At 41.4% G+C, this 13,294-nt stretch overlaps 1 protein-coding gene across 1 annotated transcript in view; it reads left to right on the forward strand.

Moving 5' to 3' along the window:
- The first annotated feature begins 12,190 nt into the window (after window positions 1–12,190).
- The window catches only part of LOC143034861 (serine/threonine-protein kinase pim-3-like), a 1,345-nt gene continuing 241 nt past the window's right edge, over window positions 12,191–13,294 (forward strand). Inside the window, exon 1 of the mRNA XM_076201205.1 lies at window positions 12,191–13,157. Coding sequence (XP_076057320.1) covers window positions 12,191–13,157 — 967 coding nt within the window. The remainder of the gene's footprint in view (window positions 13,158–13,294) is intronic.

Consider the following 13,294-nt stretch of genomic DNA (forward strand, 5'->3'; position numbering starts at 1 on the left):
TCCGTCCCCACATTGCATAAAAGGAGAAGACGGGGGAGAAATCCCTTCGGGCTGCATCAATTTTGCTCACACATACTACCTCACCCCCCATCCCCCCACCCATTCCACCTCATGCATCACATCATCCATATACAACCATTCTCCATTCACCCCTGTCTTCTGTCCTCTCCCATCCTTCCTCAACAGACATTCCCCTCTTCCCCAAAGCCCCCTTCACCCCATCCATCCACCTTATCCTAGGACGTCCCCTCATGTTCACTCCCTCCACATCTGCCTTCCATACCTCTTTTACTAGTCTTTCTTCACTCATTCTTTCCATGTGTCCAAACCATCCTAATACTCTTTCATCAACCCTATCTCCCAACTCCCTTTCCACTCCTGTTCTCCTCACCTCCTCAATTCTCACTCTATCCAGCCTAGTAACCCCCATGATACTTCTCAGACACCTCATCTCAAACACATTCAAACTCCTCTCTTCCTCTCTTATGTTCCATGTTTCTGCCCCATACAGTGCTGTTGGCACAATTACTCCTTCATACAGTCTCCTCTTCGCATCCATTCCCAAAAGTCTATTCCTCATTACTCTCTTTAATCCACGAAGGCATTTACTCGCTTCTCTCAATCTACATTCTACCTCCACTTTCACTCCACCTTTTCCTGCCACATTTGCACCCAAGTATCTAAAACTATCCACTTCCTCCAGTCGCTCTCCCTTAATGCTCACTTCCAGTCTACTGCCACTTTCACCCCTTGTACATCTCATCACCTTACTTTTACCCACATTTATCTTTAGCTTTCTTCTATCACATACCCATATATAACATATATATATATATATATATATATATAAGGCATATGTGATTTTAATTGAGAAGATTAGGAGAGGAACAGAGGGGGTATTTGGTGGAAGAACTGTTGAGCATCATAAAGCCTTTCCAAAACCATAAAAGCCCAACAGACTCCCCTACATTTTGCCAAGAACTCACATATATGCCTTACTATGAAAATTAAATCCATGCACCCTCTTCCCTAAACCCATACTGTTCTCCCTCAATTACTCTGTCCACCTTGTAATCTCAACACCCATATCTTTCCAGTTACACTTAACAGACTGATTCCTTGAAAGCTAGCACATCCATATTTTCCTCTTTCCTTTGTATAGTAGAACTATACATGCACTTCAGCCCCCTACTACATTCCCCTCTTGTAGGCACACATTAAACAACTTCACTAACCAATCCGTTATAACTGTTCCTTCATTAGACATTCCTTTGACACCCATTTGACCCAGATGCCTTATCAGCTTTCATATCTCTTCCTATAGCCATATGTTTATATATGTATATATATATAATGGTCAAGCTCTTTTGTGTTTGCATTTTGAAGATCTTGCACATCCAAAAATGCCTTTCTACATGGGAATAAAAGAAATAAGTATTCAACCAAGTACAAGGTAAGTATTTCTATGTTTCTCCAGTTTGTCCTTGTTTTGATAAGGAATTAGCTTAACCTGTACAGCGTCAATGGCACTAATTTGATACTGCAAGATTTAACTAGCTTGAGCATCAATGGTGTTAATTTAATTTTGCATTAGTTGCCATAGCAGCTGCTTTCTAACAAACTGGGTCACGTGAGCTGTGTGGTTTACATACATCCCCACAAGACTTGGGAATTGTACACAGTGGTTGGAGCCTTTGCGAACCCAGTTATATAGAATTATAGTTATAAATGTCCCACTCTACACTACTTATTTTTGCTGTCATAGGTCGACTAGAACTCCCCTCCACACCCTTTTGTAATATTGTAACACTGCAGAGTGCTGGGGGACTGGCAACACATTGTTTTCATGTTTTGGGGTAAAGTTTTGGTGGTTTTAATGCAGTTTCTCTTAACTTACATATATATATATATATATATATATTACATGACATTCAAGAGGTATATAAATAATGATGGTATATACATGTATAATATTTATGGGTATGGCCTAAATCTTGTGCATGGAAAACATGAATGAGAAGGAAAGAATGTGCTAAATTTACCACCTTACCCAATCAACTCGCCTACTGTATTAATGATCTCATGCTGGCAGTGGTCGTGGATGCAAAACATATTCAACTGTGAGTACTTTTTTATGCTATACCTTCATTTATGTTATCTTCAGACAAATATGCAAAAAAAGATAAATAAATAAATAAATAAATAAATTGGATGATGCCAGCTGTATGGGTTAACAGAATAGAAAACAAATGAACAAATAGATAAATACTTTAGTACAGTAAAACATAAGAGTCTGGGAGGACTCCAGAACTCAAATAATTGGGTCTTCAAATGTACATGGATGTAGGTGTGTGGAAAGAAAACTATTAGCAGCAAATGATAACTAAAGGCGAGGCATAATACCCACTATGTTCCCAAGGTAATAATACTAGATCAACAGGTACTTGTGCTATTATTCTATTCTATTAATCTATATAACATTGGCTTCTTCCCCTTTACACGGAAGATGGTCATTTCAAAGGCATGCACCCACTGCCCTCCACCATCCTTGTATCCCTCTTATCTTAGGTCCTTGTAGATGAAGGGTCATCCCTGTCTCCTGGCCTCTGGCCAGATTTGAAGCAATGCAGCAAGATGTAGCACACCCACAGTAGGACCACTTCACTTACAGGGTGACCCCCCCCCTCCCCATTCCCTCTTGTGGAAAATAGAGGAGACAAGGAGAAATCACTTTGAGCTGTGTCAAAATATCTATACACAACCATCCCCCACTAACCTCTATCCCTTTTTGTATCCTTTTCTTGATTAACAGACATTCCCCTCTTCCCCAAAGCCCCTTTCACCCCATCCATCCATCTCATCCTCAGTCTTCCCCTCAAGTTCACTCCATCCGCCTCTAGTTTCCACACCTCTTTTGCTAATCTTTCTTTACTTGTTCTTTCCATGTGTCCAAACCATCCCAATAATCCCCATCAACTCTATCTACCATCTCACTTTTCACCCCTGCTCTCCTCACCTATCTGACCTTGTAACCTCTACCGTACTTCTTACACTTTGTCTCGGCTCATTTAACCTCTTCAATACTAGTTAAATTCTCGCGGGCAGCAGTAGTTGCCTGATGTACGATGACCTGATGATACATCAATACTCGTGTTATAAAATATAAAGTTACAGATGTATTACTCGATCTCTATCACTGAATAATAGTAACCATAGAAAATATGATCAAGCTAATTCACAGAATATGGGGGTCACTTAGCTACAACAACAAAATAAATATAATAAGCGGACGCAGCCATCCTTATACATGCACTCACGCCTCATGATGCCTATGTAGGTGTTATCATATGGAGGGGATTAATCATCTCCTTTCTGAATCTCTTAAACTCCAACTTTCTGCCCCATACAGCCATGATTACCCTTCATATAATCTCTTTGCATACATTCCTTGATGCCTATTTCTCATGACACTTTGCAATCCCCCAAGATGTTTACTTGATTCTCACTATCTACAGTACAGTTTGCCTCCACTCCCACTCCTCCATTTCCTGCCCCATGCAGCCCCAAATACTTTAAAAATGTCCACATACTCCAAACTTTCTCCTTTGAGACGTACTTACAACTCTGCCATCCTCTCCCCTTGTACATCTAATCACCTTACATTTACCCACATTTACCTTCAACTTTCTCCCATGACATACCTTCTCAAACTCCACTAACTGCCTTACAAAGGATTACAAAGGCGGAGCATGCCGACAGGAGACCTTTAGGTCCATATCTAGGTCGGATGCGAAAAAATCACTAATAATAAAATAATAAATAAAAACTATAATAATGTAAATAACAAATGAAATACATAAATGCATAGGTATATTTAAATAATAAACAAACAAGTAAATAGTAAATAATAATAAATTGACATAACTAATAATAAATGAAAATCGGACAGACAAATGATAACAAAACAAAAACAAATAATATAAAATCAATTATAATCATTACAGCATCTTGCTTAGGTGTTTATCTAAATGATTCTTAAAGCTTCGAACTGAACTACATTGCACTACCTGTGCAGGAAGTTTATTCCATTCATTAACTACACGGTTGGCAAAGTTGTTTCTACCTACTTTCAAATTGAATCTATTTCCGCACAGTTTGAGACCATTGTTTCTTGTCTGGTTCTCATTCAATGTGAAAATTTGGTCACTTTTGATGTCAATTCCCTTTAAAATCTTAAAGACCTGTATCAAGTCGCTTCCGAGTCTACGCTTTTTTAGGGAAAACAGATTCATATGTTTTAGTCGATTTTCGTATGATTTATTTTTTATATTTGGATTCGGTTTTGTGGCTCGCTTTGTACTTTTTCCAGTCTGTCAATGTCTTTAATGAGATTCGGTGACCATACGGAAACAGCATATTCCAAATGTGGACGAACTAACGATTTATATAGCTTGTTAATGAGTGATGGACTTTTGAAATCAAAAGATCGCGCAATCAGTCCTAGAATCTTGTTTGCTTTCTCAGAGGCTGAAATACACTGCTTGGATGATTTGAGGTCGTTACTGATAATTACGCCGAGATCTTTTTCACTATCCACTTTTGTTAACGAATTTCCAAATAACTTGTAATCGTACTTACTGTTATTTTTACCTATGTGCATTACCTTCCATTTACTTGTGTTAAATTTTATTAGCCACTTTTCAGACCATTGCTGTAATTTGTCTAAATCTTCTTGAATATCTAATTGGTTTGAGTGATCATTTGCCACTCCGCACAGTTTTGTATCATCAGCAAATTTGGAAACAGTAGATTTTAGTCCATGGTCTATATAATTTATATATACTATGAATAGAAGTGGCCCAAGAACGGAACCCCGAGGAACTCCACTTGTAACATTTTTCCATCCAGAAGTTTTTCCATTTAAAACAACTCTGTTTTCGACCATTCAACCAATTACTAGTCTAACCTAATAGGCTACCACTTATTCCGTGTAAAGCTAATTTAGTAAGTAGTCTTTCGTGTGGGACGGTATCAAAAGCTTTTGCAAAGTCTAGATATATTAAATCTATATTGTTTCTTTTGTCATAATTCGAGATAACTGTGTTGTAGAATCCCTCCTCTAACCGTGCCACAAACACAGTGTTGTCCACTAACAACAACTGGCTCACTTACCACTTCTCTACCTCTAACCATTGCCAATCCCCAGACCATTACCCACCCATTTACCTCCCATACCACCCCAGCCATGTACACAATGAACAACTATTGTCACATGACATAACCCTAAAGCCCCTTTCACACGAGCGTTTCCGTACGCGCGTTGGGGTGGAGTTCAATAGGACCGCAAAACGCGTCGTGTGAAAGGTCCCATTGAACTCCATCGAAAGTTAAAACGCGGCGCAACCGAACGCGCGTACGGAAACGTTCGTGTGAAAGCGGCCTAATACAACCCCATCTTCACCTCAAACCACTCACCATTTCCAATCCTAACATAGGCTGTACTTCTCTTATAAAAACTCTTGAATCTCCTTAACAGCTTTCCCCCAATCTTATATATCTGCAATACCTCCCACAGTGCCTTCCTGTCTGCCCTGTCATAAGCCTTCTCCAAATCCAGGAAACACCCAAAAAACGTCCTTACCTTTTGCCAAAGCCTCACAGATCTGCCTTACCACAAATACCTGATCCATGTAACCTCTACCTTTCCTTAACCCACACTGCTCATCAGCAATTACTCTGTTCCTCTCCAAATCCTCTCGATGTAAACCTTCCTGTAAGCCTTTCCAACTATACTCAGCAAACTAATTGCGCTAAAACTACTACAATCACATTTGTCCCATTTTCCCTTTGTAAAGAAGAATTATACAGGCACTCCTCCAGTCCTCTGGCACTCTCCTCTCCCCTAGACACACATTAAACAACCTCACTAGCCAATCCAGTATGCTTCTTTCTTCAGACACTCAGGATGACACCCATCTAATTCGTGCCTTGTCAGCTCTTATAATTTTCAGAGCTCTTCATACCTCATTTTTTTACACCTCTTCCTTTTTCCTCTCCCATTACCATTATTGGTATGAATAATACAATAATGCTATCATTGGTATGAATAATAGTACTAGCACAGGCAGTATTAGTACCAGCAGTACTGTTAACAGTACTTGAGGAAGGCACTTGCACAACACTTGTTGACACAAAACAATACACAAACACCTGTAGCTATTTTATTTGTCCACCCATAAATTCACTCCCATCATCCCACCCAGTACCTGTACCTTTACCCACACCCCCAGCCTTGACATCCCCTTTCCCCCGCCCTCCTCCTCAAAAACTCTTCTTCCTTCTACTGACCTAGATCCTAACCCTTCCCCACCAGTACCCCAATCCCGTACAGTAACCTACAACACATATGGAACACACATCATATCTTACAACATAACATTGATATCAATACAAAAAAGAACTTGAACACTTCTTCAAACAACCCAACATACACGTTGCTATCATAGAAGAAACAAAACTAAGAGACTCCCAAAAAAACACCCACACGACCGGACCGACGCAACAGCTGTGGACCCATCACCCTGATCCATCAGTCCATCTGCTTCGTGGACACAAGTCCCACTACCAAAACCCTCCTCTCTACAACATACAACACCACTGAAACCCAGTCAATCCAAATCCGAACAGATAAATTGTATCGGGGTGGCCATTGAAACAGTCAAATAATGCAATAATGGAAAATATTGTATTAGATACAAGCACTACAAAAACGAGCGTGCGGTTGCTTTGTAAGCAGAATCAAGACTGACGCTAAGCGACGTGACCAAGCTTCGACTTGAAACACAAAGGCAAAAGCCGACAAGACTGAGAATCAACACCGTGTGAGATCGAAACCTTTATTGGAACGACGTTTCGCTTGTTACAGCTTTTTCAAGTACAGTGTACTTGAAAAAGTTGTTGCAAGCGAAACGTCGTTCCAATAAAGGTTTCGATCTCACACGGTGTTGATTCTCACAAGCTTCGACTTGGCGGGAAAACATACACGCTCAAATGAACAATTGGTTCTCACAATAATGTATAATATAATATAATAATGACATATTTCACAATAATAAAAAATAAACAATATTACCAATACGTATGTACAACAAAGAATATTCTATGCTACCATTACAAAATCAACAATGATAACAGTTGGCATATACACCCCCTCAATCATCCCCCGCAGTTCCAAACACCTTTAGACCTAACCTTAAGCAAATTGCCACCATCCCTAACCTTATCCTGGGTGGTGATTTCAACGCAAAGTCGTCAGCCTGGTATGTCAACAACCTCGACCTAGACAGAGGGTTTGATCCACAAACACAACTTTACTTACTGACCATCATGAACAACACCCATAATCACACACATATTCCTCAGCTCTCTACACTTCCTTCTCTCCTGACATCACCTGTTCCCCCTGCCTAACCCCAACAACTTCAAGGAAAGTAGTCAGAGCCCTCAGATCTGACCACCAGGCCCGTGCAGAAGAGGGTGCTGGGGGTGCCCGAGCACCTGCCCCATTACCCTGTGCCCCAAAAGTGCCCTTCACAAAAATATATAAAAATGAATGAAAAATTATTTCTCACAGGCTTTCCATTTTCCTACCATTCAGAAATTATAATGTGGAAAATTGTGTTGCATAGATTTTACACACACACACACACACACACACACACACACACACACACACACACACACACACACACACACACACACACACACACACACACACACACACACTCATAATACAAAAGAGTGAAGTGCCCAATTTCCAGCCCAAAGCACCTGCCCCTTGCAATGTCTGTGCACGTTACTGCGATGCACCACAGTTGGTCACAGACACACGTACACCAATTACAAGAGAGCTAACTGGGAAGCTTTTACTGAAGGGACAGATCAGCTGTTTGAGACACATAACAGTACACCGATCACAGAAGATGCTGCCGTACACGCTTTCAATACAATCATTACAAAACGCAGGCAAAAAATACATCCGTAGAGGCAAGAGAAAACCATACAACCCCAACTTCACACCAGAAATTCAAGGCCTCATCAGATAACATGATACACTTAAACACAATACTCCCATACCTATCCCTTAGAACATAGTAGCACTGAAAACCGAGATTAAAAACAAAATACATGAAAAAAACACAAAATTGGCAAACATTTGTCAGCACACTTAATCACGAAAAAAAAAAAAGACATTCGGCAGGATTACACTATCCAACAGTAATACAACACGCTCTCGCACAGCAATGACTACAACAACAGTCAACAAGCAAACACTCTCATAATAATTTTGCACAAACCACCTCCCCCCCCCAGACGACTGACGTAAAAAAGACTTCTCCACAGACCAGGCTACACACCCTTCATAGACAGTCAGATGAAACATAAAATATATAGCCTTAAGCTCTCATCCGCCTGTGGACCTGACAATACAAGTAACATCCACCTAAAACACATTGAACCACATAGCTATTCACACATTATACCTGACATCCGGAAACATAGAAAAACCACCACCGTTCACAAACCCAACAGTTCAGCATCACACTGCATAATCACATTTCTCTGCACTTCCTCCAAAGTCGTAAACGCCTCATACTACAACTCGTCACACCACATACCTCCCTCACTGAACCACACCACATTTTTTACCACTATACTCCACACTCTTCAGATAAGCCTCACACGAAGAGTTTTAGATGGCATCGTTTTAGATGAGCCTCCACAAGCTCTTCTCCTACCACTAGCCATCAGTAAAGCTTTCGATGCCATCCCACGTCGCAATCTCACGAATAAAACATATAACATTGACATGCACAATAATAATAAAAGATGGCTGGCCAATGATTTGGCAGGTAGAAATGTCTGACCAATCATCGCACACCAGAAACTTAAGAACGGAGTACCACAGGGCTCAGTTCTATCCCCTACACTCTTTAAACTATATGTGCACAATATACTCACACCCGACACCTCAGAAATACAAAATTCTTCTTACGCAGATGACATATGTACACCGTAATGTAGAAAAAGCTGCAGAAATACTACAGCCATATCTTGATACACTCAACACCTGGCTCAATACAAATAGACTCAAAATAGCCCCAACCAAATCTACAGCCACACTTTTCACCAATTGGATAGCAGAACAAAGGTACAATTTGCAACTTGGTCTTAGAACCTTTGAAAAATGTACACCACGACTTTATAATAACTTGTCAGCCCATGTCAAGACTGCCGAAAATGTTCAGATCTTCAGAAAAATATCAAAGACACATTTTTTCGATGTGTTATGATCTGGATAATTTGAAGATAACAGAAACTACAGCTGTTGAGTGAATGATTGACATTAATGGAGGCGGTGACGAGCGTCGGTCATTCGTCGGAGCGACCTGGAAACAACTCTAGAGTAACAGTAAATATATACCACGCCTCTATATAACACTCGTACCACACACACACATACACCCAGGATTCTTGGTGTAAGATATGATACATCCATGTCATTCAAGCAACACATAAAAAAAATAAAACAATTGCAGAAACAACATTTGGACAAAAACTAATATTTCAGTATACAAACGTTGCATACGTTCAGTGATGAATTATGCAAGCCCCACATGGGACCCTAATCTCGTTAAGACGCACAATAACACCCTTCTGACCATACAAAACAAAACCCTAAAGCCAATGAGAGGCTGCGCTAATACAACAGCTACAAACCATTTACACCATGAAATGAAAATCCTCAAAGTCAAGGATCGCCTTGACAGGAAAGGCGCACAAACACTTGCCGCAACGTCCACAAACGCAGCAGACGCACCACACATCACAACACCCACAGACGCCAAGAAACATAAAAACAAAACTCAAATAACTACATCTCACATAAATACTCTCTTCCTCAACAACCACCAGACATCAGCCTCCAGAGGCATATACATAATCATATCACTGCTCCATCAAGAAACTGGAAGACTATACGCCGGTGCATGCCAGACCTCCTTATATCTCTCTCACCCCACCTCGTCTATCTCCCCTTCCCTCCTCCCCCTCTCCCCCAAAATACTCTTTTTCCCTCTCTCCTTTTCATTCTCTCACCCTTTTTTTATTCTCCCCCTGTTCTGTCCCCCTTTTTTTCTCCCGTCTCCCCTTTCTTTTCTTCCCCTTCAGACACTGGTGGGAAGAGTTTTAGATGGTATTCTTAAAAAAAAAAATCTTTCCTCACATAAATCTTATATAAATCCTTGAAAGGGAAAGACTTACATAAGGATTTTTTTTTAAAGAATACCACCGTAAGGATCATTCGGTGGTATTCTTAAAAAAATCTTTCCTTATATAAATCTTATATAACTTTTATATAAATCCTTGGATGGGAAAGATTTAGGTAAGGAAATATTTTTTTAAGAATACCACCGTAGGAGCTTACGGTGGCATTCTTACAAAAATTCTTTCTGAATAACACCGTAAGAATCTTACGGTGGTATTCTTGAAAAAATCCTTCCTTATATAAATCTTTCCCTTCCAAGGATTTATTTATATACATATATATATATATATATATATATATTATATATATATATTTTTTTTTTTTTTAGGAATACCACCGTTAGGACATCCATGGGCGTCTGAGCGTGTTGCTATTAGTAATGTCCGGCCACACAGACACAAAGGGCCAAGGTTACGGAGTCTGAGGCACTTTAACAACGTCTGGTGGGAAATTCTCACCACCATTCTGTTTGTGTGTGTATGTTCGTGTGTGTGTGTATGTGTGTATTCGTATGTGTGTGTATGTGTTGTGTGTGTGTGTTCGTGTGTGTGTGTGTGTATTCGTATGTGTGTGTATGTGTTGTGTGTGTGTGTTCGTGTGTGTGTGTGTGTGTGTTCGTGTGTGTGTGTGTGTGTATTCGTATGTGTGTGTATGTGTTGTGTGTGTATTCGTATGTGTATGTGTTGCGTGTGTGTGTGTGTGTGTGTGTGTGTGTGTGTGTATGTGTTGTGTGTGTATTCGTATGTGTATCTGTTGTGTGTGTGTGTGTGTGTGTGTGTGTGTGTGTATTCGTATGTGTATATGCGTATGTGTGTGTATTCGTATGTGTATATTCATATGTGTGTCTATATGTTGTGTGTGTATTCGTATGTGTGTGTATGTTTGTACGTTTGTGTATATATGTTTGTGTGTGTGTGTGTATTCGTATGTGTGTATATGTGCATGTGTGTGTGTGTGTGTGTGTGTGTGTGTGTGTGTGTGTGTGTGTGTGTGTGTGTGTGTGTGTGTGTGTGTGTGTGTGTGTGTGTGTGTGTGTGTGTGTGTGTGTGTGTGTGTGTGTGTGTGTGTGTGTGTGTGTGTGTGTGTGTGTGTGTGTGTGTGTGTGGCGTGTGTGTGTGGTGTGTGTGCGCGCGCGCGCTCGTGTGTGTTCGTATACGCTTTTTTTTGCAACAGAAACATCGTAAACATTGTTCTTCGCCGGAAATAACCAGCGATTCTATCCTTTGGGGGCAAAATCACCACCGAGAAGTTGGATACATTGAAGTATCAAATATTTTTTTTTCTGCGAGAGTGAGCAGAAATTAGCTTGTGCGCAAACTTTGCCTTCTCCGAAAAGTACGCGCGCACCCATGGCGGCAAAGTCGTTTCCTTTGCAATGGAAGCGCTAGAGTTAGAAGAGAGAGAGAGAGAGAGAGAGAGAGAGAGAGAGAGAGAGAGAGAGAGAGAGAGAGAAACAATTATTGGTTTGACGGTTGGCAAGTTACCATATTTTTAGAGAATTTATAAGTTGATGTTTGGGTGGAACTTTTTTATTGAATGGATTTTGATATAATTTGAAAACTTTGTGTGTGCACATTTTTTCTTTATGTGCGCTAGTTGTAAAACATATGTGCGCGCGCACATGCGCACAGTTTAGACGGAATAGTAGTAATTATCAACGAAGAAATACTAAAAAGATTTCTTCCTACACATAAATACACCAACGATTACATTAACAGATACTTTCGGTTTGGCCAGGAATTTGCGTTCCGTACCCACCGAAGAACGTAACCACGAGCGCGCTGAGTGACCCAATGTGGGATACGACCTCGGGTCACGTGATCGGTCGCATCGACCTCCAGGGTCGAAGACATTTAGGGAGGGATGAACAAAAGCGAGTACACCAAATTGAGGGCCCGATTTGAGGTGCAGGAACCTCTCGGCGAGGGCGGCTACGGGTGTGTTTACCTGGCGAAGGACCTCGCCAGAGGCACCCAGGTCGCGATGAAGAAAGTCCCCCTCTCCAGCGTCGACACCTGGGGGTGGCGCGAAGGGACGAGAGTGCCCATGGAAGCCTCTCTCCTGCACAAGGTCCAAACCGTTCCTGGGGTTATCGAGCTTTACGAATGCTTCGTTACAGACGGCAACTTTTACATGGCCATGGAACTTATGCCCAAAGGGACTTCGATATACGATTATATGGAAAAGTGCGGTAAACTCCCCATTCCACAGATCAAAAGGCTCTTTTGTGATATTGTAAGGACAGTCCAAAGATGTCTAAACGCAGGCGTTTCTCATAAGGACATCAAACCAGAGAACGTCTTGCTTTACGAGGATCCAGGCTCAGGGGAGCTTAAAATCAAGTTGATCGACTTTGGATGCGGGGAGACGATTACAGGTTACATGGGAACAGACACTGGCGGAACAACGCTTTACTGGCCACCAGAGTTCATCGTCGACGGAGAGTTCCTGCACGTCCCGGCGACAGTATGGAGTCTCGGGACACTCCTGTATTACCTGGTGTGCCATGACGACCCGTTCTACGACGAGAGCGAGATCGAAAAGGGTCGCCCGCCTTTCCCCGAAGACCTTCCCCGTCAGTGCCGCGACCTGATGACAAAGTGCTTTGCCATGAACCCATGGGAGCGGCCCAGCCTCCACGGCATCTTGGCCCACCCTTGGCTGAAGGGTTTTGGCCTCTCCGAGGACGGGAAGGAGCTCGAGCCGCCCGATCCCAAGCTCTTTCCGCCACAAATCTTAAGGAAACTCGAGGAGCGCGAGATGAAACAGAACCCTCAGGCCCCAGTGAACAATACCAAACGTGGCTTACAAGAAGGAAGTAAAAAGGAAAGTAGGCCACAAAAAGAGAAGAAACAAAGAAAGAAGTGGTGGATACCACTGATAAACATGAAGCCCACGAGACTCGTCAAGAAGCCATTTAAGTTGCTAAAATGGACGAATATAATTTGCCTGAGAACTGAATGAATT

Source organism: Oratosquilla oratoria, chromosome 18 (genome assembly GCF_046742065.1).
Source record: "Oratosquilla oratoria isolate Oo_2021 chromosome 18, ASM4674206v1, whole genome shotgun sequence".
NCBI classification, from domain to species: Eukaryota; Metazoa; Arthropoda; class Malacostraca; order Stomatopoda; family Squillidae; genus Oratosquilla; species Oratosquilla oratoria.